The sequence below is a fragment of the Trachurus trachurus genome, assembly GCF_905171665.1.
Source record: "Trachurus trachurus genome assembly, chromosome: 24".
In the NCBI taxonomy this organism is placed as follows: Eukaryota; Metazoa; Chordata; class Actinopteri; order Carangiformes; family Carangidae; genus Trachurus; species Trachurus trachurus.
The window spans coordinates 8,477,488-8,503,029 of NC_139910.1; the positions used below are offsets into that span (position 1 = coordinate 8,477,488).

Below are 25,542 nucleotides of genomic sequence, written 5' to 3' on the forward strand. Positions count from 1 at the left end.
ATCAAGACAAAAAAAGACAAAAACGTAGGATTAACATTTTGTACATTTAGTGAGGTTTCTGTTGTCTAACCGTATTCGGTCATTTACGATTTGTTACCAAGTGACAGAGGCGTGGCCAGCTCCTTTTGTATGTGGGGGTTTATTTTGTCCTGTGCCTTATATGGAAGACGGGGGCGGGGCTGTGTGGTGGGCGGAGCCACATCCACCCAATGAAATTACAGTTTAATATTCTGTCGGTTTTTACGGCCGAAGAAGCAGAAACGTTTGAATTTCTCCTCCAGCCAAGAGAACGGCATTATACAGTATGTCCTGTTTATTGATGTTTTATTTTTGTCTGTATGATTTATTTTACTTTTTTTTTTTTTTTCCTATTTGGGTTGATTTAATTTTTTTTTTTTTTTTTTGGTTTTGTTTCCTGCATGCACATTTCTTTTGGGTTGGAAGCGTTTCTGTAACGTTGTGTAACGTTTGCCACTGGGTAACTGTGGGCGGGAGGTACAGAAGTTCTCTTTGGAAATTCAAACAATTTTGCAGATCCATTAAAAATAAGCTTGTTTAAGTTAACTTGTTTGTCCTCAGTGATGTGCAGTGTGACGTTTAATGTCTCCGCCGGTGTCTGGTTTTTATTAACTCAACGTTTACTGGAGAAGTTTGAGGAGATGTTGCAGCGGTGACTGTGGTCTTCTTCACACCTAAAAACAGTCAAATACGGTTCAATAATATCAAATACAAAGGGATAGTTGAACATTTTGGCAAATTGGCCCATTGCCATAATCCCTATAGTTTTAGCAGTAGGTTCGTTACCTTTAATTGTCGGTGCAAGCTATTTTTAGAACGGCGGAGCAGAGCCGCGAGCTGCTCAGAGCTACGCTATGGAGGCTAATGGGATTTCTTGGTTTCCCTCATCAAATACACAATCCAACAACTCCAAAACGCTCTGGTGGACAAGTTGTGACCTGCACATTCACCACGCTATGAGATAATAACAGAACATTACGAGACAGAGTTGTTTTAGAGGTAAATTCATGCAAAACCGCTGATGCGCATTCCCGTCGGGGACAGTTTTTCATCAAGCAGTCTCTGCATTTGCCTCCAAAACAACTCTGTCTGGTAACGTTCTGTTATCTCATAGCGTGGTGAATGTGCAGGTCACAACTTGTCCACCAGAGCGTTGTGGAGTTGTTGGATTTTGTATTTGATGAGTTTGATGAGGGAAAACAAGAAATCCCATTAGCCTCCGTAGCGTAGCTCTGAGCAGCTCGCGGCTCTGCTCCGCCGTTCTAAAAATTACTTGCACCGACAATTAAAGGTAACGAGCCTACTGCTATGACTATAGGGATTATGGTAATGGGCCAATTTGCCAAAATGTTGAACTATCCCTTCAATGATAAAGCAACAATAACACAGATAAATGATTTAGTGTTCATAGTATATATCTTCCTCTGACCTTGGACCCTGTTTTCAAATGAGAGAAAACTCAAAAAACATTTAACGGTGGAAGAAAAATGGAAGAAACCTCCAGAAGTCTTTGGTGGTGACAAGTTGTATAAATCTTAACACATTATTATCTTGGGTAACTGTTCCAGGTTGGGGTCAAGACATGGTTTTATTATAAAGTGAAAGAGAAACAAATAGTTCCCACAGGTTTTCAATCACACCTCTGTGTGTGTGTGTGTGTGTGTGTGTGTGTCACCTTTTTTTGTTAATTTTCAGATCCAAGTTCACTTTGTTTTTGATCTTTGGTCTGAAAAATAGAAACTCAAATGTGCAGCATCTTTTTTTTCCTGAGGCATCTGTAGGTCTCAGGTGTCAATGAAGAGGGGAAGCTGCAGAGGGAGTAGCTATGAGAAAGTCTTACATTTAACAGAAGGTGGCACAACAATCATTATGATTAATAGTTGTGATTTTCCACCCTGGTGATTGAAACTGAGAATTTTTTTTTAGTAATTTTCAGCTTGTCCCAGTGTTTATTACTGATTTCTGCCACACAACATGAGTAATTTTCATCATCACAGACTCAGATTTTACTTTAAAATGTGTTTTTATGAATCATCAGTGGTTTTCAGATGTTTCCTGAGTGAAAGTGAACAGGTGAGTGTCAAGTAAAAAAGAAAAAAACAGTTGAATGTCAGATTTGGCAAACATGTTTTATATAAAGTCTATGGGACAAACATGTTTTTCAGGTTTCAAGTTTTTAAAACGGTGTTGCACCAGGTGTCGGGTGAACTAAGAAAAATATTACACTAAGGTAAAAAAAAAAAAAAAGTCACAGTAAAGTGTCAGAAACTCATATTTAGTTGTTGATATCACATTGTTTCACATATCTACAGTATTTAGTACTGTCGCCTGCGGAACTGGGTCACTGGGCTGGTTCATTGGCTCTAACTGTGTGTGTGGCGCCCCCTGGTGGCAGGAGGCCTGAAACTCTTCACATCGACCTGCATCTCACTCATAAAACGCTGCTGCTGTTTATAGGTGGATTAAGAGATTTCTGAATCTGATTAAAATCTAGTTTTATATCATCCTTCAGGGGTTTTATTTTCAGATTTGAACAAACTGCACTAAAAGTTTTAGTGTCTTGGGAGAGTGAGACATTTTCTGTACTTAAGGTTCTGAGCCTCAGAATAAAATGATGCTTAGAAATAAATCTCAGGTCTTATTTGAGTATGATTACATCAGTTTACATATATATATATATATATATATATATATATATATATATATATATATATATATATATATATATATATATATATATATATATATATATATGTATATATATATATATATATATATATATATATATATATATATATATATATATATATATATATATATATATATATAATTTAGAAATGTATCACACAATGATTCAGATGATGGGAAAAGTTATTTTCTAATCATTTTGAGTTCTGTTTCTTTGGTCAACTTTGAAGTTTCACACATTTCAGCTCCAAATGATGTCGTGCTGCAGCTCATGTTTAATGTTATTTAAGTTTTTACTGTCAGGATGAAACGGATTAAGATCTTGATTTGAATCGAGATAAAATAGACAAGTTATCTAAAAATAAACTCAAATAAAATCCCAAATTCAATGAATAACTGATAAAAGTAAAAACCAGTTTCACCTTCTGCCTCCTCTCTTTATTTCATGTTGTGGTGGATCAAGTTTCTAGATATATACATTATTATGTATGTTTTTGATTTATTGGGTCTAAATATATTGATAAATGGGTAAAACTACACTAATCAAAACATAAAAACTTATTTGAAGTAGAGGAGCAACATAATGGAAAATGTATATGGATTTTACTAATGGATATATTTCTTGACCAAATAAATGAGACCTGACAGTGACATTGACATTTAGCTGCAGCTCTAATAACTAATAACAATACGACACGGCTGGTGTGGATGTAAAACATGTTTTTTTTCCTTTACATTCTTTATTTTTCACCCTCTTCCCTGTTCCCAAACCTCCCAGAGCAAAAAAAATAATGTACACAAAAATAAAATTCTCTCTCTTGAAAACATGAAATGAAAACAACAAAACCAGTGCAGAACGCCAGTGGTCACCATGATGAAGTCCTCGACAACGACAACTACAACAACGACTACATTCAGAGATCTTTTCCTAACACACACACACAGAAAAAGAAGTACAGCAGGTTACAAAACAGATCATCGACATCGTGACACGAGGCGGCTGTAGTGTAGTGCTTCTCACAGACAGGAAATGTGAACTTTTAGTTTGAAAGGAGCTGTGTACGGTAAGTTGATACTGCTGTAGTGTCACATTTAACATTAATTTAATGGTGCTGTGATGGTTATTTATTAATCTAAAGGTGGATTTAAACCCAACTATTTAGTGCTTTGGTTGAGAGACGAGGATGGAGAGTGAAAAGCGATGAGAGAAAAAATAATAAAACACATTAAATCTGTTGAGAGTTGTGTGTGAGAGAGTGATTTTGGGTGTTTTGAGAGACAGAAATAAAAACATGATGAGAAAAGGCAGCAGCAGTGGACACCGACGAGGGCCTGCCCTAAGAAAATAAAACAAAATAAAAGCAAAAACAATCAGCTGACAGGGAGGAGAAAAAATATTTACATCAACATGTGTACAACTTAATTTATAAATACATTTTTTAGGTATAAATTAGAAAAATAAAACAAAAACTACTGTAGTTCAATCACTCTACTGCTACTCTCATTTTAAAATGCCAGTCTGATTATTAACCCTCTTTATATTTGGTGAAAGGTAACAAGAAAAAAAAAAAAAAAGATCAAAAAGGCACAGCAATGAATAATTAGAGCAATTTATCCCTGCAAATGACTATAAACACTAAACCCCCCATTGCAACAGACATTAAAATATAAATTAAAGACGATTTGTTTTTGTTTTTTTAACCAATAAATGTAATTCAACAAGAATTCCCAAACTCAAAACAGCGTCTACACTAGAAATACCAGTTACAGCTTTTCTTAAATAAATTAAGGCTTCAGGGGATCAAAGAGAGAGAGCACCCCGACATTTTTATTTTTATTTTATTATTTTATTTCTCTCTTTTCAGTTCCTTTGAACCGTTTCCAGCACTCGACATCCAGCGAACCGCTCGCGCACACGGCGAAGGAGCGGAGCGGCGTTGTGTTGGGGAAAAAAAACACTGTGTTCACTTTAACCCACTGATGATCAATACAAGTCTGATCCGATCTGATCGATTAGAGCTGAACTCTCTTATTATTGATCTTTATTTAGTGTTAAATTAGAAATAATAACTTATTATTACAGTATTAGCAGCTGTTGTTGGACAGAAACATGAAGATTTAGTGTTTTCCACAGATTAAGGCCTGATTAGGTTGATTGATTGTGATCAGTGAATGAGTATTTATGTTAATGTCAAAGAAAAATGTGAATTTTTGTTGTGTTTTTACTCACATGGAGATAAAACTGAATACTACTGTGATTATTTTTATAATTTGTGACAAAACACAAAGTCAAAAGGGGAACTGATTATTTGTTGAAGCCCATATGAGTAGAACATATGAGTTAGTGTGAGTTTTAAAGGCATAGTTCAACATTTTGGCAAATTGTCCTATTGCCATGTAGTGTTTGTTTGCCATTACTTCCATTATTTCCGCTACGATCACGCACCCCCTTGGCCGTCGAAGCTTCGATTTTGTTCGATTTTATGTCCGCCAATATTCGAATCTCAAATCTCTCTTCGAATATCAAAATATGATAATCGGGACAGCCCTAATAATTATAAATGATTATTTCATAGCGTGGTGAATGTGCAGGTCACAACTTGTCCACCAGAGCGTTGTGGAGTTGTTGGATTGTGTATTTGATGAGTTTGATGAGGGAAACCAAGATAGCTCTGAGCAGCTCACAGCTCTGCTCCGCCGTTCTAAAAATAGCTTGCACCGACAATTAAAGGTAACGAACCTACTGCTATGACTATAGGAATTATGGTGAGAGGAGAATTTGCCAAAATGTTGAACTATCCCTTTAAATGCTTCCGGTCTTTCTGCAGCTTCGTATCGACGATCGATCGATCTCCTCGCTCGTCTCAGTGAGGACGTTGATGATCAGTGTTTTCCCGCAGCGTCACACGACTCCTTCACCTCGTCGTCGTGAGTCGTTTATTCTACAGTTTGTTTGTGTCTCGGGTTTTAAACGTCGTACCGTAGTGTGACCCCGCCCCCTCCCTCTCCCCCCTCCCTCTCCCTCCGTCACGCACACACTAGAGGCTGACACGGGAGTCTACCGTCTTGTTTTGTTATTTCAATTAGCTCTTTTTCTTTCTTTCTTTTTTGCTTGTGTGCATCACCTGTTTAATGCGAGGTGGAGATGACTCCTCTGACTGGCGGAAAATGTTTAATTGCCTACCGGTATGTTGATTTACACAGGTTATACTCCGCTACGTAGCCACGACAGTGATCATCACTGAGGGTGTGAAGTGTAACCTACATCGCTCCACACACTTAAAGCAGAAGTAAGTGATATATTTGTGTTAATATAAGTCTTAAATAGTTATATCTTCCGACGGCAATCACATATATAGAGTGTTTGGTTCGAAACACTGGTCTGTCAGTCACTCTGCTCTGCTGTGAGCCGAGGAGAAAACTTTCCTTGTATCCTACAACCTTAATATCCAATGAGGAGAGAGAACGGCATAAAGGGGCAAGGGATGCGCGTGAATGTGGTGACGTAGGGACGAGGGCGGGGACTGCTAACTCCATCGGCTGACAAGAAGTTACAGCAGCCAAAACGACCGGATCACTTACTTCTGCTTTAACTTTTGGACCGGTTTGAGCGCACAATCTGGGTTCTTAACGTAGCCTACTGCTGCCTGACTTGTGCTTCTTTTGAGTGTCACGCTTTGACTCCCGGTCCCGTTCACTCCCGTTTTACATTTTTTCCTCGTCACGTCCCGATCACATGATTAAAAATGAATTGACTCCCGAATGTCAGCCTCTAGTTCACACAACCACCGTCCCTTCATAAACTCTGTATGTACAGTCGCTCGTCGCTACACGTAGACCAGGTCTCGGCCCTGCGTTGTTGCCGAGCTCCCAGCTGCAGCAGCGGCGGCGGCGGCCTCCTGTGGCGGTGGCGGCCCCTCGGAGTCCGCCTCGTCCTCGTTGTCCCTCTCCCCCTCCCCGTCCTCCCCCTCCCCCTCCTCGTACTCGATGGGCTTGGGGCAGCTGTACGGGTGCCCGTTGTCGTCGAAGAAGCGGCGGAAGGTGAACTCGTAGAAGGCGTGCTCCGGGTGCTTGCCGTTGCGGAACCAGCCGTTGAGCGTGTCGTTGAGCTTGTCCTCGCCGTCGCCGTCGCTGCTCCACAGCTTGTCGGGGTCCACGGGGTCGAAGTTGGACGTGTCCGTGGAGTGGGCGATGGTGGGCACGTACGGCGCCGCCTGCTGCCTCAGGTCGCTGGAGAAGTCGATGGCCTTGAAGAACGCGTGGTCTTTGATCTCGTCGGCGCCGTTCTTCCCCAGCCGGTCCTCGGGGCCGCGGCACAGCTTGACGATGAGGTCCGACGCCTCGGGGCTGAGCTTGGCCGGCGCGGGAATGTGCAGCGTGCTCTTCCAGTTTATCACCTGGCGGGCGTCGAGACAAGACAAGACGACGACGTCAGAAAACTATGAAGTCTATGAACTATGAACTATTTCAGCGGCTCGTTGCCTCACATACCTTCAGCTGCGTCTCCAGGGGGGTGGTTGCTAGGAAGGGAGGCTGCCCGACGACCATTTCATACAGGATGACGCCGACGCTCCACCAATCACAGAGCTGCGTGTATCCTGGAAAGAAATCACACACAGTTTTAAACAAACCATCATCGTTATAGTCGTTTTATTTTTGACTTCCAATTTAATATTGGAAATTAATAACATCGACTTTCTGTCAAATGTGGTTCATAAAATCAACACAGCTGCATTGAAACACCATCAATAGACAGGAAATGCATCTAAATTGATAACCTTTTTCTTTGTTTTGATATATTTTTGGACTTTTTTGCCTTCAATTGATAATATAGTCGAGAGAGACAGGAAACGGGGGATCGACAAAACTCATAGGTCATTTGTTGGTATTGTAAAAGGAGAAATGCCAAATATTTGCTCCAATGTGAAGAGTTTCTGCTTTTCTTTTCTGATTCTTTTTGTATTTTAAAAGTTAATTTCTATAGGTTTTGTCTGCTGGTTTGTATTGAAGCAAATTAGAAAAACACACAAAGTCCTAAAGGAGTTCATCATTTCATCATCTGACCACTTTAACTTAAGAAATTATGACCTGCCACAGAAATCTCTGTTCTTACATCAGCTGTTCCACACGTTCACAGATACAGGTTTTAATAGAGGGCTCCTTATAATGGATATTTAAAGTTGAAGTAAGTTGGACGAGTGCATCCCAAGTTTTTTACGTCAATTTTCTAATATTTAAAAGACTTAAAAATTAGGGATTTATTAAATGATTATTTATAAATTCAGGTTCAGTAACCTTTGTATTTAATACAGTCTGATTATTTCTGTTTTTATTCTTGATCTTTTACGGCATTAGTCTCCAAGTCCTTTTGATTTTACTTCTTATGTTGTCTGTAAAGCACGTTGAAATGCTATTGATTGATTTGAAAGGTGCTATATGAATAAAATGTGATTGAGTCTACAGTTCCTTTTACTACATTTGTTCTTACAGGTTCAATGTTTCTTGTTCTGGTTTTGTTCGACACATCAACACTTCTGATCAATATAAAAACACACGGTTGCTACGGTGACGCCTCCGCCGTACCTGTCCGCAGCAGCACTTCGGGTGCGATGTAGTTGGGCGTCCCGACCAGCGAGTGGGCCAGACAGCGCTGGTGCTGCCGGGCCTTCCTCCGCTCCAGAGGCTTCAGCCGGTCGGTGCAGCGGCAGTTCGCCGGGTCTTCCCACTCCTTACTGAAGTCCATGCTGTCCTGCCGCACGTGGTCGCCTGGAGACAGAGGACACGAAGGACAGCGCTCGTTAGTCTCTGTCACACACAGACACACACAGACACACACAGACACACACAGACACACAGACACACAGACACACACACACACACACACACACACACACACACACACACACACACACACACACACACACACACACACACACACACACACACACACACACACACACACACACACACACACACAGAGTTGTTTTTCTCTCACAGATCGTTAAGAGGCAGAGAAATGTATTCCTGAGCCACCACTTACACGACTGTTGGTCTCCTGCTGCAAACTTCATGACAAACACACAGTTTACTGGACTGAATCATCACAGTAGGTAAACTACCGGCTTCACACCTTGTCACACTGTTATTGTTTGACAATATTAATACCATAATATGTCACTCTACACCAGCATCGTACCCTCTGCTCCTGTTATCAGGAGACTGAGAGCTGACAACAGCAACATGACTGATGTAACTCTTAAAACCACCTGTATATTTATGTAAAAGTAATCAATATCTGTAGTCATTGTATTGTGGATATACAGAAAGTACATTTAAAATGATAAATGAACTGCCAAATATAGAAGGATAAATAGAAAGGATAGATAGTTACATAGTAGATACATAGATAAAAGGATAGAAAGATAGATGGAAGGATAGATAGACAGGCAGACAGATAAAAGGATAGACAGACAGACAGATAGAAGGATAGATAGATAGATGAATAGAAGAATAGACAGATAGATAGAAGGATAGATAGATAGATAAAAGGATAGACAGATAGATAGAAGGATAGATAGATAGATAGATAGATAGATAGATAGATAGATAGATAGATAGATAGATAGATAGATAGATAGATAAAAGGATAGACAGACAGACAGACAGACAGACAGACAGACAGATAGATAGATAGATGGATAGATAAATAGATAAACGGATAGATAAATATACAGTCAGCAGTGCGACCTACCACTCTGGTAATACTTGGAGTCGTGCGTCCAGCGGAAGCCGGTGCAGAGGCCGAAGTCCGTCAGCTTGATGTGTCCGTCCCTGTCGATGAGGATGTTGTCGGGCTTGATGTCCCGGTGGATGAAGCCCATCTTGTGGACGCTCTCCACGGCGCAGGTCAGCTCCGCGATGTAGAACTGGGCCAGCTCCTCCTTGAAGATGCCGAGCCGGATGAGGAGGCTCATCATGTCTCCTCCGGGGATGTACTCCATGACGAAGTACAGGTTGTCCTTGTCCTGGAACGAGTAGTAGAGACGCACCACCCACTCGTTGTCGGCCTCGGCCAGGATGTCCCGCTCCGCCTTCACGTGGGCCACCTGGTTCCTCAGCAGCACGTCCTTCTTGCGGAGCGTTTTCATGGCGTACAGCGCCCCCGTGTCCTCTTTCCTGGCCAGACACACCTCGCCGAAAGCGCCGATGCCGAGCGTCTTGATCCGCTTGAACATGGATTTGTCCATCTTGGCTCGTTTTAGCCGGATGTAGTTGGACTCCTTCTGACAGAGCATCATCCGCATCTGCTCCTGGGCCTCACACGACAAACGCACCTGAGCACAGGACACAGGCACAAGTCAGTTACACCTGGATATCAACAGGAAATGTATCAAAAATACCTGGTTAGATAAAACTGGAATTCAAAGAATCTGTCAACTTTTAATTTGCAGGCCGTTAATTATGTGATAATGTCAAGAAATAGCCTAGAAACAATGGTCAAATTTCATAGTAATGTCATGTTTTTCATAAAGGCAAAAGATTGACCGTCATTTCTGGGCTTTTTCTAGACATTATGATACAATTAATTGTTATTACTTGACATTATCATGTAATTAACGGCCTGTAAATTAAAGGGTTACCAAAGAATCAACTGTAGAAAACCAGTGCAAATAAACCAAGATGCAAAAATAGTTTGTTTTTTTTGTAGTTTCATTATCATTTCAGTCCAACACAAAAGATGCACAAGCAGTGAGATGAAGGTGATGGAGTGACATGCTGTTTCCTTCAGCCACGGTGGCGACATGCTTTCACAGCAATAACGACAGCAGCTTACAGGGTTCCTACACATTTGGAATTTCCAAATTCCATACTTTTTCTACTTAAAAAAATGAATGGGTATGTCATTATGCAACCAAATAATTTCCAGGAGATTGTAGTTAGGTACAATAGTTCATACAAAATAATTAACTTCAGATGAGACCAAACCAAGATAAGGATTAAGAAAAATATATTTCCATACAATAGTTTCCATTTTCCATACTTTTCCAGACCTGGAAATGCTCCATACTTTCCATATACTTGCGTAGGAACCCTGAGCTTACTTGAACCACTGATGTGTGTGTGTATCACAGGACAGCAGAGAAACCTTTACCTTTTCAGATCAGCTGTTAGTGACAGCGAGGAGAGAAAGGAGGAGAAAGAACAGCTGAGAAAAAATAGAACAACATGATAAAGACAGATAAACACAGTAAAGGAGGAAAAAAGGTCGGAAAATAGAAAAAAAGGTCAAGAAGATCGAGTGTTTTTTGGGGGGCGTTTTTGTTTCCATTTCTCACCCGCGACATCTCGCACTCGAGCTGTTTCCTCCTGCGGATCCGCTGCTGGTGGTTCTTCAGGACGTTTTCCACGTGTTGCTCCATGAAGAACTTGAAGGCCTGCGGCGAGTAGAGCGCCACTCGGCCCGACTCCCCGCGCCGCTCCTCGTCCTTCTTGTTGCGTCGGACGGGAACGGGCGACGTCGTGATCTGTTTTTTCTCCTTCTCTGTCGCCGCGGTGCTTTTGGGGTTTTCTGTCGTCTTGTCGCCGCCGCCACCACCGCCACCGCCACCGCTCTCCTCCTCGCCGGGCTCGTCCCTCTTATTGACCCCGGGGTCGTACGCCGGGGGAGAGGGCCCCGCCGTCGTCTGCTGCTGCTGGAGGAGATGTTTGGGATACGGCGGCGGCGGACCCTGGTAGTTGGGAACTTCCGCCACGACGGGGATCTGAGGAGCGGGCACCGCCGAGGGTTCTGGGTAGGAAGGCGCAGCGGCGGCGGCGGCTTGCGGGGGCGCGGCCTGTTGCTGCTGCAGCCACGGAGGGTGCGTGGGCGCGACGGCGGTGTGCAGCTCGGGCTTGTGCACGCGCATGCTCTTGACCGGCTGCAGGACGGGCGCCTGCGTGATGGCGGTGACGGTGGTGGCGGACGGCTGCTGCTGCTGCTGCTGCTGCTGCTGCTGCGAGCCGCCGCCGTGCGTCGTCGCTCTGCCGCCGTTCAGCTGGTGGTTGTTGAAGGAGCTGGAGCGGACCGGGATGTTGTGGTGTTGCCACGACGGCGACAAGTCCTGCTGGTTGCTGCCGGACGAAGACGACGGCGGCGGCGGCGGCTGCGACCAGGACTGAGGCGGGCCGAGGTTGCACATGTCGAGGTTGTGACTGTTCCTGTTCGGCACCAACAACGACTGAGGGATGTTGACGCCGCCGTTGACGTACGAGGGCGAGGACGCCGGTCCGCCTCCGCCCGCCTGCATCTGGTCGGTGGGGCTGTGGCGGCTGCTCTGGTTCACCGGGTACGGCGGCGGCGGCGGCTGCTGCTGTCGGCCGCCGCCTCCCGCCATGTAGTCCGGCTGCTGCGCGGAGCCGTTCTGCGTCCAGCCGGAGGGGAAGGTGAACTTGTTCCCGCCGGAGCTCTGCATGATGATGGGCTGGTGGCCCACGGCGACCGGGCTGATCCCGCGCTGGTTCTGAGACGCTGCCGCGGCGGCCGGGTACGCGTCCGGCCACGCCCCCTGCGGCACCGGAGAGATGCGAGGCACGAGGTAATCCATGTTGCCGGAGTAACGCTTGGTGGATGGGTTGCTGTCCCAGGATGCTGTAGGAGGCATACCGCCGCCGCCGCCGCCTCCTCCGCGGTTCGGCGGAGGCGTCACGCTGCGCACCTGAGGCGGCAGAGGAGGGTTGACTCTCTGGTTGTTGCCGGGGTGACCCTGTGGGAAGGCGGGAGGCGGCCCGGGGCTGTCGGAGCGGTAGATTATCCCGTCGACCATGATGGGGCCGTGTCGAGGAGCCAGAGACTCCTTGGAGCCTTTCCAGCTCGGCCGCCGCAGCACCGACTGCTGCATGTGTGAAGAACCTGCAGACACACGGGACGGAGACGAGGTTAAAGCAGAAGTAAGCGGAATATTTGTGTTAATATAAGTCTTAAGCCGTTTTCCCACTAAAATTAGCGGGTCGACGCGGGTTTTTTAAACGCGGGTCGACCCGCTAACAATCGGCATTTGGCCCCTTTCCCATTGACCAAAATGAGCCGAGTCTGCCCCCCCGCTGAGGGATCAGACAGAGCATAAACCAGTCGCCCCGCTCTCATCCGCGGTGCAAGAGACACACACAGTCATGCCACAGCCGCCCGCCGCGGCCGGATGACGGACGTCCGCGGCACAACACGTCAGTTAAACAGACTGTCGCTTCTTTTCTTTTCTTTTTTTCTATCGTTTTTGGTCAGTGTTCTCTGATATTTTGATCCCAGTCTCGGATGAGAGCAGAGCGGAGCAGAGCTTTGTTTTGGTACGTGATATGAGACGCGACCGGCGCGATGACGTAGCGTCACGTAACGTTCAGTGTCATCACGTAAATTAGCGGGTTGACGCGGGTCTGGCGTTCCCACTGCAAGCCGTTTGGAGCCGAGCCGATTAAAGGCGATTTTAACCCGCGTCGCTTGCCGAGTCGTTTGACCCGCGTCGACGCGGCTCGGTGCGCCTTTCCCACTGCCACCAAAAGCCGATTGTTAGCGGGTTTAAACTGTTTTTTTGGCCAGTGGGAAAGGGGTATTAAATAGTTATATCTTCCGACAGCAATCACTTCTATAGAGTGTTTGGTCTGAAACACGGGTCTGTCAGTCACTCTGCTCTGCTGTAAGCCGAGGAGAAAACTTTCCTTGTATCCTACAACCTTTATCCAATGAGGAGAGAGAACGGCATAAAGGGGCGGTCCTCTCTGTGTGTGCAGCCAAGGGATGCGCGTGAATGTGGTGATGTAGGGACGAGGGCGGGCACTGCTAACTCCATCAGCTGACAAGAAGTTAGCCAAAACCACCGGATCGCCTACTTCTGCTTTAAGAACGAGACTGAGGCCGTGTTAAAACAGAGCTTCACCCAAAACAATCTTTTTCTTATTCGTTTTGAAAAAAAAATCTCTGTAAACACGTATTCCTTTCAAGAAATATCTGCAGTGCATACACACACTGAAGACAACTCAAAACGCTGTCATACATATTCCAGGTCTGTGGTGAGTGTGCGGGCCAAAAAATACAGTTTTCTTTTTTTTTTTTTTATTCTGTAGAAGAGAAGATTTTGATAATAATTACATTTGACTAAAACATGTAAATTTGGTTTAGAAAAAATCCTAATACACAACAAGCAAATTTATGGTTTGCATTTTGTTCCCGTACTGTACCGAAAATGAACCAAACCGAGACCTCAAAACCGAGGTACGTATTGAACCGTGATTTTTGTGTATCGTTACACCCCTAGGGACCCGTTTCCAAAAAACACAGTTTTCTTTTTTGGGGGGGTTTATTCTTTAGAAGAGAAGCAACAATTAGATTTTTTGACAGGAACGATATTTGATAATGAGCGATAACTATTTAAATCCTCCATGATTTGGCCTTTTATGTATGAAAATCTGAAACCTAACTTCCACACAGCTTCCTTCATGCAGCGATGTAGTGAGTCATCCTCTCTTTCTTAGCTTGCATTGTCATTTTTCTTAAAGCAAATGGCCCAAATCCTGTAAACAATATCAAGGACACGCCTGGATGGGAGATAAAGGAGGAGGCGAAGCAGCAGTTAATCCCAGCGGACTGTCTGAACGTACCTGGGGCTTTCAGGCCTGTGGTGTTGGGGTTGGAGACAGCAGCCATCTGTTCCCTCATCGAGTCCTGGTAGGTCAACTTACCGCTGTAGTCGATCCTACTGTTGCTTTGCTGTCGAGAAAGAAAAGTTCACATATTTTTAGTTTGCTTCGAAGGTTATGCGCATGAACAATGGCTGCAACTATTCATTGACATTATACAGTCTATTAACGCATTAAAGGGTTAGTTGAACATTTTGGCAAACTGGCCCATTGCCATAATCCCTGCAGTCATAGCAGTAGGTTTGTTACCTTTAATTGTCGGTGCAAGCTATTTTTAGTTACAAGGAAAAACAATATGTCTTAAAGACTATTGTAGTGATCTGTTGTGTTGTGAGTTGATAAAAAGCAATTTAATAATAGCTGCTTGGTTCCAGCTGCTCTTGTGCAAGGCTTTTCTGTCTTTTCTCTTTAAAGGGATAGTTCAACATTTTGGCAAATTGGCCCATTGCCATAATCCCTATAGTTTTAGGACTAGGTTCATTACCTTTAAATGTCGGTGCAAGCTATTTTTAGAACGGCGGAGCAGAGGCGTGAGTTGCTCAGAGCTACGCTATGGAGGCTCATGGGATTTCTTGGTTTCCCTCATCAAACTCATCAAATACACAATCCAACAACTCAAATGCTCTGGTGGACAAGTTGTGACCTGCAGCAAGTTGTTTTCCAGGTAAATTCATGCAAAACAGTCTCTGCATTTGCTTCGAAAACAACTAGTCGTTGGATTGTGTATTTGATGAGTTTGATGAGGGAAACCAAGAAATCCCATTAGCCTCCGTAGTGTAGCTCTGAGCAGCTCGCGGCTCTGCTCCGCCGTTCTAAAAATAGCTTGCACTGACAATTAAAGGTAACAAACCTACTCCTAAAACTATAGGGATTATGGCAATGGGCCAATTTGCCAAAATGTTGAACTATCCCTTTAAAGAGAAAAGACAGAAAAGCCTCACACAAGAGCAGCTGGAACCAATAATAAGCTATTAATAAATCGCTTTTTTATCAACTCACAACACAACAGATCACTACAATAGTCTTTAAGACATATTGTTTTTCCTTGTAACTATTAATCTGTTACAACTGATCATACAGATCTTTCCACACCCGGCTCAAAACAAGTTGCGACTGCCAATTGAAAAAAACAACAACAACCTTGTATTCACAACTGTACGAGCTCGTCATTCCACTTTTCATGCTTGTCATTTTTCACATTATTCGGCTCTAGACAAAGTGAGCCGAAGGGATTATTTCGTTGCAGAGTTATGTATAAAATGACATCCCTCCACAATCCTTCACAACAACCTGTTCTTGTGGAACAAACAAAACACACCGACTCGTCTCACCTCCTCGAACCCGGCGAACGGGGGCTCCAGCGACATGTGTTTGTTCACCTCCGGGCCTGAAGACGACGTGTTGGGCTCGTTGGCGAAAGGCATCAGGGACTTTCGGATCTCCTGCAGGGCCTTGTGGTACGGGTGTTTGGGGTTGCTGCTGCGTCCTTGCTGCCTCGGGTCCTCAGGGAGCATTTTCCCCGCTCCGCCTAAGTCCACTTTCGACGGGTCGGAGGGTTTGGACATGTTGCGCAGGCTGTTCCTTATTTCCTGCAGCATTTGCTGGCTGTTGCCGCTGTAGTTGCTGGCGGGGAACGTTTTGGGCCGCATCTGTCTGTATCCCTCGGGTTTCTCCCCTCTCTTCATGTAAAAGCATGTATGAAGACGATGGAAGGGATGAAGAGGATGTCACTCGGTCCGGCCGGGGGAGTTGCAGCAGCAGCGGCAGCAGCAGAGGGGTAGACCGAGTCTGACTTCACATCTGCATGCTGCTGAAAAAATGTTTCACAATAAAACTGTGATGAGCAGAAGGCATGCAGAGCACATGTCATGTTACCTAACAGGTTGGACAAATATGTTGGAGGGAGTTTTAATTGGCCGATACTGACTGACAGACAGGCAACACATGTATGAAGATTACGTTTGGAGATAATTACTAACGATTTGTCACATGTAGAGGTTACCATAGAGAGTGATACATAAATATTGTAATTAGGAGATGTAGCCATGCAATGGCTTATTCAGTACTATCAAAACAAACCAATGCAAAACAAACAACTGAAGTAAGAACATATTGTCGATTTATGACATAAATACACTTCTATCTTGCATATTTACTTATAAACATATTCAAAAAAATCTTTCGATGAAGACCCACTGATAAACTTCATCCTCCCTTTTGATGAATTCTCATCTTCATATAGCAAAAATATCCTCATCTGATTAATTTCAAGTCCAGACTGAAGGCCTACCGTATCTGATATATCAAGACTCCCAGTAGTGTCCTTTCCTAATATAGTCATAAACTAATAACTAACAAAAACTGAGCTGAACTCATTGGTAACAGTGGCAGAGAGGAGGACCCTGGAAAAACATATTCTCAACCAATGATTATAGCTATTATATATGTATGTGTGCTACTGGAGCCCCATATGCAGAGGCCGTAGTCCTCGCTGCAGTCGGCTCCGGTTTGAATCCCCCATCACGCAATAAATCAACTTGCAAAGCAAATATTGACATTTCCTTCCATCCTTTTCATTCATGATCCTCACACACACTGGTCTGCCACCTGCAATGACAGATGCCTGATCATTTGAGTCGCCTCTTTCACGTTTCATCAATGGTTAAAGAAAAATACAGCAAATTTACTGGACATGTCCAAGTAGATGAAACATTTACCTGCATTGACTGAAATTTTGGGTGCAAAATGCCTCCATTTAGAGGGAATCTGGTGCCCTGATAACAGGAACATTAACTGGTTCAGTGTGTCGACTTATTTAAATAACTTACTTTGATTTAAAGATATAAAAACCTGCCACTACAGGGCTACAGACTGCCCCTAAAATCAGGCCAAATACATTTTTCATCTACTTGTGCATGTGCAACAAATAAATTTACTGTTTGTTTGTTTGTTGTTGCTAAAAAACTGATGAAACATGGAAAGGGCAGGCTCAAAGAATCTGTAATCTGTCAGTACAGGTGTCAGGGCCAATGTGTGTGAGGATCATGAATGAAAAAGAAATGAGAATATTTGCTTTGCAAGTCAATTTTACTTTAATTTTCTGTTTGCGCTCCTGAAATTTTAAGTCAAGTGCCCACTGTGCTCCTGGCAAATAAAAAAAGTTAGTCTAGAGCCCTGCCACTAAAAATAAATTAACATTATTATTATTACACCTTCACAAAACGAGACCCCGTCCATCCACTTGTGTTAGCGTCGTTAGCATCGTCAGCTAACACACAGAGAGAGAGCTACTTCAAAGCTAATCCAGCTAATGCTAACGCTGACCGTTAAAAAGACGTTTGGTCAAATAAATACATAAATATCCACAGATTTTATCGACCCAATAATGAGTCACAAAGTCCAGTTCTGAGAAGACTCAAACTTTGCAAAAAACAAAACCCCAAAACGGCGCAGCAGCAGTGCCCCCGCGGCCCTGTGTGTGTGTCTGTGTGTGTGTTAAAGGCATCCATTTGCTGCTGCTGTGCTAAGGGCTAATTCAATTCAATACAAACAACAGGTTGGGAATTAGCATCGCTAGCTGCCGTTAGCCGTGTTTGACTGACAACAACTGACCAGTGTCCGTTGAAGCCGCCGCCTCCCAGGCTGCTCGACTCTTCTTTCGTCCCTGTTTTTGACGACAAACGACCTTTTAATCGACCCCTTTCTCGGCGGATTTTGACTTTTAAAAAATGTCCTTGTTGTGTCGTCGAGCTGGTTCGTGTGTGTTGAATTCCTGGGATGTCTGAATGACAAGTAAATCACCTTCAAAGTTACACTCAAAAACCAACGCGACAGACTTCCGGTTACTGGAGATTTCAGAATAAAATACGGATAGTTTGCAAAAACAAAAAAAAACTACATAAGAAGAAACATAGACTGTATATAAAAGAAACGATAAAAACTAAATATTCCTACAAAAAAAAAAAAAAAAAAATACAGTCTTCATTGATGCAGTTAGTGTAGCTGTAATAGCTGTAGGCTACATGAAAGAGCAGAGGGATCAGCATGGATGGTGGTTGGGGTTTGTTTCTTGGAGAGGGGGTTACTGTTATTAATGCTATTGTTTAAAGGGACAACGAGGAGTTTTGGAAAAGCGAAGCGTTTTCACACTACATTTATGAGCCTCCGCACGCACCGTAAAATTCTTTTGACCGGCGCAAGACGGACTCATGTTTTCATTCATCAATAATTAAAGTCAGAGGTTCAAAGACGATCACATACCGTCGTAGTTCCGACCATAAACGGCGATTCAGCTGCGTTATTCTCATGACTCGTTGCGAAACCGAAAGTAAAAAACGCTGGTCGGCTCGACCAGCATCTCCGCCACCACTAATAATAACAAAATAACGATAGAGACAGAACGATATATTTATCGAAAATGGGCCCATTAACAAGTGTGGGTAGCGGAGATTCATCCACATTAACGTGAGACTTTTTTATAACCGAATAGAAACTCCTCGTTGTCCCTTTAAATAATGAAAATAAAAATGTTGATTACATAAAGATAAGATTTAAAATCACAATAATGTGAGACACACTCAACTAAATAAATAAACATTTGCTTTGTTTTGTTGTGCTTTTGTATGTTAACTTCACATGTTCCCAAGATGCAACGGCTTCAGCCTCCACTTTTCCCCTGAACCATCTATTCACCTGCAGCATTTAACACCATCTGTCCAACATGGTAGTAGATTTTATACTTAATATACAGCAGCAGAAGTAATTTAAACTACACAATTCAATAAAAATTGTTACAATGCTGATAGTACTGTTAATTCCAGTATTAACGAAACAGTCAATTAACTCATTTGGCATTTTTTTAATAAGGGTTTTTCATTTATTTATTTATTTCAAAACTGTTTTAAATGACATCCATAGAAAAGATACTGTTGAGTGCAGATAAACTGCTTGGAATGATAACCTTGAAACACGATGATCCATCAATGTAACTGCAAATGTGTATGAAACTATAAACATAGAAAAAAAAATACGCAGGCCCAAAATGTCACAAGATGTCACACATTTAAACTCAGCATTTGCGGTTTCTCTGTGTGATCAAAGCAGACAATAAAACCTCTGTCGTAACAGATATTGACTGAAAATGAACAAATTGTCCTTTGCGGTGCGCTAACAAACACTGTTTACACTGGGACCTGTCTGTTGACAAAAATAGCCTCTCCGTCAGTCCCACAGACGAGACATTGTCCAAGTACGTCCAGGCTGTTGACAGACAGCGTCTGGCTGGGCAGCATGTGAGTCGTCTCCAGACGGCTCTTACTGGTGTCTCCGCTCAGCCAGGCGCTGATGAGGGACTGGTTGCCCCCGGCAGGCGCCATCGCACTGCGGGAGAGCATGCTGGTGTTCCTGCCACCTGGGAATATGAAGACAGAAACACATTACATTATGAACTGACATCACAATTATTACTTTACTAGTGTTATGTTGCTTCTTACTTCCTTCAGGGTTCCTACAGCTTAAGCCAAGTTAAATTTAAAGCAGATATCAGCTTCACGGCCGTTTCGGCTAATGCTGCGTTCAAGGCAGGCTTTTGAAACCGTAAGTTACAGCTTCAAGTCACAACTACGACTTGGTAGCGTTCCAGGTAACCCGTAGCTCGTGTTTTTACCATCCTGTTGTCTGTGAAAGTTCCCTATAACGGCCACTCGTAACTTCCGACCCGTGAACTCGTACCAGATCGAACTGGTATGACTTCACAGGAAGGAAAAACACAAAGTACGAGTTTCTTTGAACGCACCATGAGTTAGCAGCCCCCGCCCTTGTCAGGCATCAATTGGTCCTCGTGCTACGTCACCACATTCACGCGCATCCCTTGGCTGCACACACAGCCCTTCATGCCGTTCTCTCTCCTCATTGGATAACACTTGTATCCCACAAGGAAAATTTTCTCCTCGGGTTACAGCAGAGCAGAGTGACGGAGAGACTCGTGTTTAGGCTGAAATACTTCATGTAAGTGATTGCTGACGGAAAATAGGACTATTTAGGACTTATATTAACAAAAACATTCCACTGATATCTGCTTTAATATAAGTCTTAAATAGTTATATCTTCCGACAGCAATCACTTACATAGAGTGTTTGGACTGAAACACGGGTCTCTCAGTCCCTCTGCTCTGCTCTGAGCCGAAGAGAAAACATTTATCGTATCCTACAGTTTTTATCCAATGAGGAGAGAGAACGGCATGCAGGGCTGTGTGTGCAGCCAAGGAACGCCGTGAATGTGGTGACGTAGCGACGAGGACTGTTATGGTGCGTTCAAGGAAACTCGTATTTTTCCGACCGTGAAGTCGTACCAGTTCGATCTGGTACGAGTTCACCGGTCGGAAGTTACGAGTGGCCGTTATAGTGACTTTCACCGGTAAAACAGGTCGGAAAAACACGAGTGGGTTGCCTGGAACGCTACAAAGTCGTAAGTTGTGACTTGAAGCTGTAATTTACGATTTCAAAAGCCTGCCTGGAACGCAGCATTAGCGAAAACGACCGGATCACTCACTTCTGCTTTAAGTTAAGATTCCTTTATTTGTCCCACAGTGGGGAAATTTACATTTGTGCAGCAGCAGCAACAAATAGCAACAGGATAAAAGAGAAAAAACAGAATAAAACAAGAGGAATAAAAACATCACACAACAATAATTGCAGTAAAGTGCAGTAGCCTATGTGCAATAGTCCAAGTTTACTAGTGTTATGTTGCTTCTTACTTCCTTAGCGTGTTCATATGCCACCTTTTTAGCTCTTGCACAACTGTATCAGACTATCTGACAGTAACTGATACAGCAGTGTTTTGTGGTTGCTCTGACAACCAAAAGATAATCACTGGGACTGTGTGACTAATACACGAAAACTAAAAACATCTTATGATTAAGATAGAGGCAGGCAACAGTTTCTGAGTTGTCAGCTCAATCATATGACGCACAGTGATAACAAAACATTAGTCACAGCTGACAAAAATTAAAATGGAAATAGTCACGTAAAAGAACCTTGAAGTTGCACTTCTGTACAACATTATTAGTGTAAATGTACTTATTCTTACAATAATTACACTAATCAAATACACAATCCAATCCAACAAGAACGTTACGAGACAGAATTGTTTTAGAGGTAAATTCATGCAAAACTGCTGATGTGCGTTGCCTTCAGGGACAGTTTTTCAGCAAGCAGTCTCTGTATTTGCCTCTAAAACAACTCTGTCTGGTAACGTTCTGTTATTATCTCATAGCGTGGTGAATGTGCAGGTCACAACTTGTCCACCAGAGTGTTTTGGAGTTGCTGGATTGTGTATTTAATTTAATGAGTTTGATGAGGGAAACCAAGAAATCCCATTAGCCTCCGTAGCGTAGCTCTGAGCAGCTCGCGGCTCTGCTCCGCTGTTCTAAAAATAGCTTGCACCGACAATTAAAGGTAACAAACCTGTTCCAAAACCTATAGGGATTGTGGAATTGGGCAAATTTGCCAAAATGTTGAACTATCCCTTTAAATGTAGAACGATAAAATACATGTAATACTGTGACTTGCCTTGTAGGAAGGAAGGCACTTCTGACTGTGACGTTGTCTCCCAGTGCAGCAGTGAGCCGTCCTCTGAGCATGTGAACAGATGGTCTGGGTTGGTCGGGTGGAAGCGGACTTCCCACACTAGGCAAAGAAACAAAAAAAACAAAGAAAAAGTTACAGCAAATCATCCTTTTCTGTTTAAAACCACCACAGAATTAACTTGTAGGTTTATATCTGGTGAATTACATCATCTGCCCACAGTAAAACCTTACTTTCAGCAGAGTGCGCCTCCATGAGGGAGAAGGGAGCGCTGCCTTGTCTCACATCCCAGACACAGAGCATGCCGTCCTGGCCGCCCGTGGCCACAATGTGCTGCTGGTTGGGATGTCTGTCCACACAGTGCAGAGGGACTCTATCCCCTGACCTGAGATAGAAAACAAATCACACCAATATATTAGAAAGAAAGGAAAGCATAGAACAGACAAATATAATGTTTATTTCCTCCTGTAACTGATTGAGATCTTACAGGGAGAGGATCTGGGATGGCGAGTTGCTCTGTTGCCTGAAATCCCACAGTTTGAGTTGGCCGATAGAGTTCACCGTCAAAATCTCTGTTGTCCTCAGGTAAGTCACGGCATGAATCGTGCTGCTGTCCGCGTTCTCTGGAGAGGGGAGACCAGTTTAACGAGTTAGTCACATTACTGTAGTTAGTCATTCAATTAAATGTGTAATTCTTCTGTGCAGTTGCAACGACATCTCACCTATGACTCGAATCACTCCTTCCTGGTCGGCTCTGAAGACGATGATCCTGCCGTCTTCACCCACCGTGACGATCTCAGGGCTGCTGCACACAACACTGGTGCAGGGGGCGTTGTCACAGGGGTAACGGTGCGCTCTTGCCCAGTGCTGAGAAACTGATATTGTCTATTGGCAAGAGAGAGAGAGAAGACAGAGGGAATTAGATGATTAATATGCTCCACAATGCAGCGAGGCAGTCGGTCCAAAGCTCGGAGCTTATTGAGTATAGAGAGAGTAACGTACCTGACTGTTTTGGTGGTGGCGGAAGATGGTGACTGCTCCAGTTGAGGACGCTGTTACGATTCTGTCTTGGTCCAGAAACTGTGAAATGTGGAAAAAAAAAGAAAGAGAAAAACCCCTGTTTCTGTTTTGTATCTTTTCATAATGTTGTTTTCTTTCTCTAAAAGACCAGGTTTAATGAATTATAATTTATCATAATCGAGTTACAATAAAGAGCAGAAATAACTCTTAATAAAATTAGAATTATCCCCACGTGTTTATTTATTAAATGATATTACGAACTGTCACTTAGATCCAAAGAAATGCAGACTGTTGATCACCATTACATTCTTCGCTAAGAAATGCATTAATTGTATTTATGGAAAAATGAATCTACATATATACAGTATATATAGCTCAGTTTATTCCATTAGAAAGAACAACACTAGAAAAACACAAACAGGGTCATTTGCTCCACTGACATTTGGCATCCTCTATACACTCAAATGCAAATGCATTTATGAATTCATATCACCTTTCGCTGTTCACAAATTGATAATTACATTTCTGTTTTTGATTTATTTTCATGTTTTTGTTTTGTTTTGCTATGATTTGTTCTGTTTTCTTTCCTGTATGCTTCTATTTTGTTTCTTTTCTGCATATACTGTACGTATGGTAACGGTGGGTGTGGGGTGTGTAAATACATCTGCCATTGAAGGTTATTATTAGAAGTGTCTGTGAATTTGAGTGAAAATAAAAGAGAATTTGAAGAAATAACTCTTAATATGTTTTTTTTTTTTTTATCTTCGCCACATGGGGTTACATTTACACTATGTTATTTACATTACATTAGGAGACTTACCTGAAGGTCTAGTACATCTCCATCATGCTTGTATTCACATAATAACTGTGGATCTCCTTCAAATCCATCCTCCATGCCTGGACTTCCATGATTCCCAATAGACCAGAAGGAAATCTTGTTGTCCTGCAACAGACACACATTAACCCAAAATCATCATCCTCATCATCATCAGTGGTGGTGTTTGGTGTTCAGACATACTTTATTCTTCTACTCTAACTACATTTCTGAGGTAAATATTGTACTTTATTTTACTGCAGTGCATTGATTTAAAAATAAAGATAAAGACACTTAATGTGATCATGTTTTTACAAATGAACATGCCATCAATTCATAATAAAAGATGGGAATATAAATCAGTATACATTCACGTTCACACTAACACCTACACCTATATATACATAATAGGTTTGCATCAAACTTAAAACAACAGGAAACAAGCATGCGGACACTCCAGGTTGCTTATAGTGATGTCCTAAGAATATTATTCATCTTTTATAGGCTAATATGCATTTTGTTGTCTGATGTGTCTTGTATATGGACCCCAGTCCGTAATAAAGTTTAACATCACATATAAAGAGGGGGAAAATAAAGAAAAACAACTCTAACCACCAGATATTTGTTTTCACAGTTGCACATTGTGTGATGTGCAATCAAGAAACTAATAGTATCATCACACAACTCAGTTATGAGTTGTGCAGCTTCCTCCAGTTGTCACTTTCTTTCAAGACATTTACCAGCCACAGCCATGCCAATCATTGTACTGGTAAATAACAGGTGTTAATAAACGTTGGAGCAAATGTAATCTGTGTGCAATGCAGAAAGTTACACTTAATGATTCACAACATGTCTGACGTCGTGATTTTATAATTACAACATCAATAATCCTGAAATTATATTAAAAATATTGGTATTTTGGTCAAATCTGGCCGTGAAATCCATACACATATATATTGTATATATGTCTGTGGTGAAGTCCCTTTATCATAAATGTAAAGTGACAACTTGCCAACCTCGTTGTCCCACGAGCCAGTCGCAAAGACTTCTGGTTGCTGCAGAGACGAATACGACACCGGTTTCCATCTGGTTTTGCTGATTTTCTGCGACACGTATTTAGCATTTATACTTTCCATTGAGACAGAAAACGTTTATCACACTTGAGGATTCAAACACACGATAGCCGGTACTAGCTTAGCATTCATGAGCAAAACCGAACTGTACGCGCCTGCTGCTGGGAACGTAACTACGGTGGCGCAGTGGGGTCAAACACACACACAAAAAGGCGAACATCCTTTTCAGGGTGTTTTGGTGAAAACGTCCCATTTAATGGACAGGGACTGATAATATAGTATTGTTAACCTACATAACACCACACTAACTCTTTATACGATTTTCTTAATCGATTTTAAAGTTCCACACAATCTTTAATACAACAAAACAATCGATATGCATCAGGATCAATTCATTTTATTATTCGTGTTATGAGAAATTATTCATTTCTTTATTCTTTCCAACCTGGAAATGTGACATAAGAAGACTTGTACGCCATCACAGACATCATCAGTTCAATTCCCCTGCAGTCCTATGTCAACATTGCACATTCCTGTACATCAGAAATCAGAATCAGAAATGTTTTTATTGCCAAGAGCAGTAAAGGTCAGTTAAAATAAAATAAAAAAGGAATACATTAAAAATATTCAAGTGCAAAATAATACGCATATACAATTTTGGATGTATATAAAAAGAATA

At 42.6% G+C, this 25,542-nt stretch overlaps 2 protein-coding genes across 3 annotated transcripts; both read right to left on the bottom strand.

The window, feature by feature from the left end:
• Positions 1 to 6,197: 6,197 nt before the first annotated feature.
• lats1 (large tumor suppressor kinase 1) lies at positions 6,198 to 18,205 on the bottom strand. 2 transcript variants are annotated; one of them, XM_084001031.1, is made up of 8 exons: positions 17,986 to 18,205; positions 15,705 to 16,180; positions 14,335 to 14,443; positions 11,043 to 12,595; positions 9,458 to 10,040; positions 8,290 to 8,472; positions 7,198 to 7,304; positions 6,198 to 7,103 (listed from the first exon to the last, which is right to left on the bottom strand). In XM_084001031.1, exons 2-8 carry the CDS (start codon positions 16,056 to 16,058, stop codon positions 6,534 to 6,536), a joined length of 3,459 nt encoding a protein of 1,152 aa, XP_083857157.1. In that variant the 5' UTR covers positions 16,059 to 16,180; positions 17,986 to 18,205; the 3' UTR covers positions 6,198 to 6,533. The 2 variants fall into 2 exon arrangements, with proteins under 2 accessions (XP_083857157.1, XP_083857156.1); XM_084001030.1 differs by having other exon boundaries at positions 15,705 to 16,183; positions 17,986 to 18,179.
• A 1,211-nt stretch (positions 18,206 to 19,416) lies between these two features.
• On the bottom strand, positions 19,417 to 25,027 carry nup43 (nucleoporin 43). Its single transcript, XM_084000514.1, has 8 exons — positions 24,807 to 25,027; positions 23,797 to 23,919; positions 22,959 to 23,036; positions 22,679 to 22,841; positions 22,444 to 22,579; positions 22,190 to 22,341; positions 21,942 to 22,058; positions 19,417 to 19,783 (listed from the first exon to the last, which is right to left on the bottom strand). The coding sequence occupies exons 1-8, from the start codon at positions 24,924 to 24,926 to the stop codon at positions 19,554 to 19,556; spliced, it is 1,119 nt and encodes a 372-aa protein (XP_083856640.1). The 5' UTR covers positions 24,927 to 25,027; the 3' UTR covers positions 19,417 to 19,553.
• Positions 25,028 to 25,542: the final 515 nt, after the last annotated feature.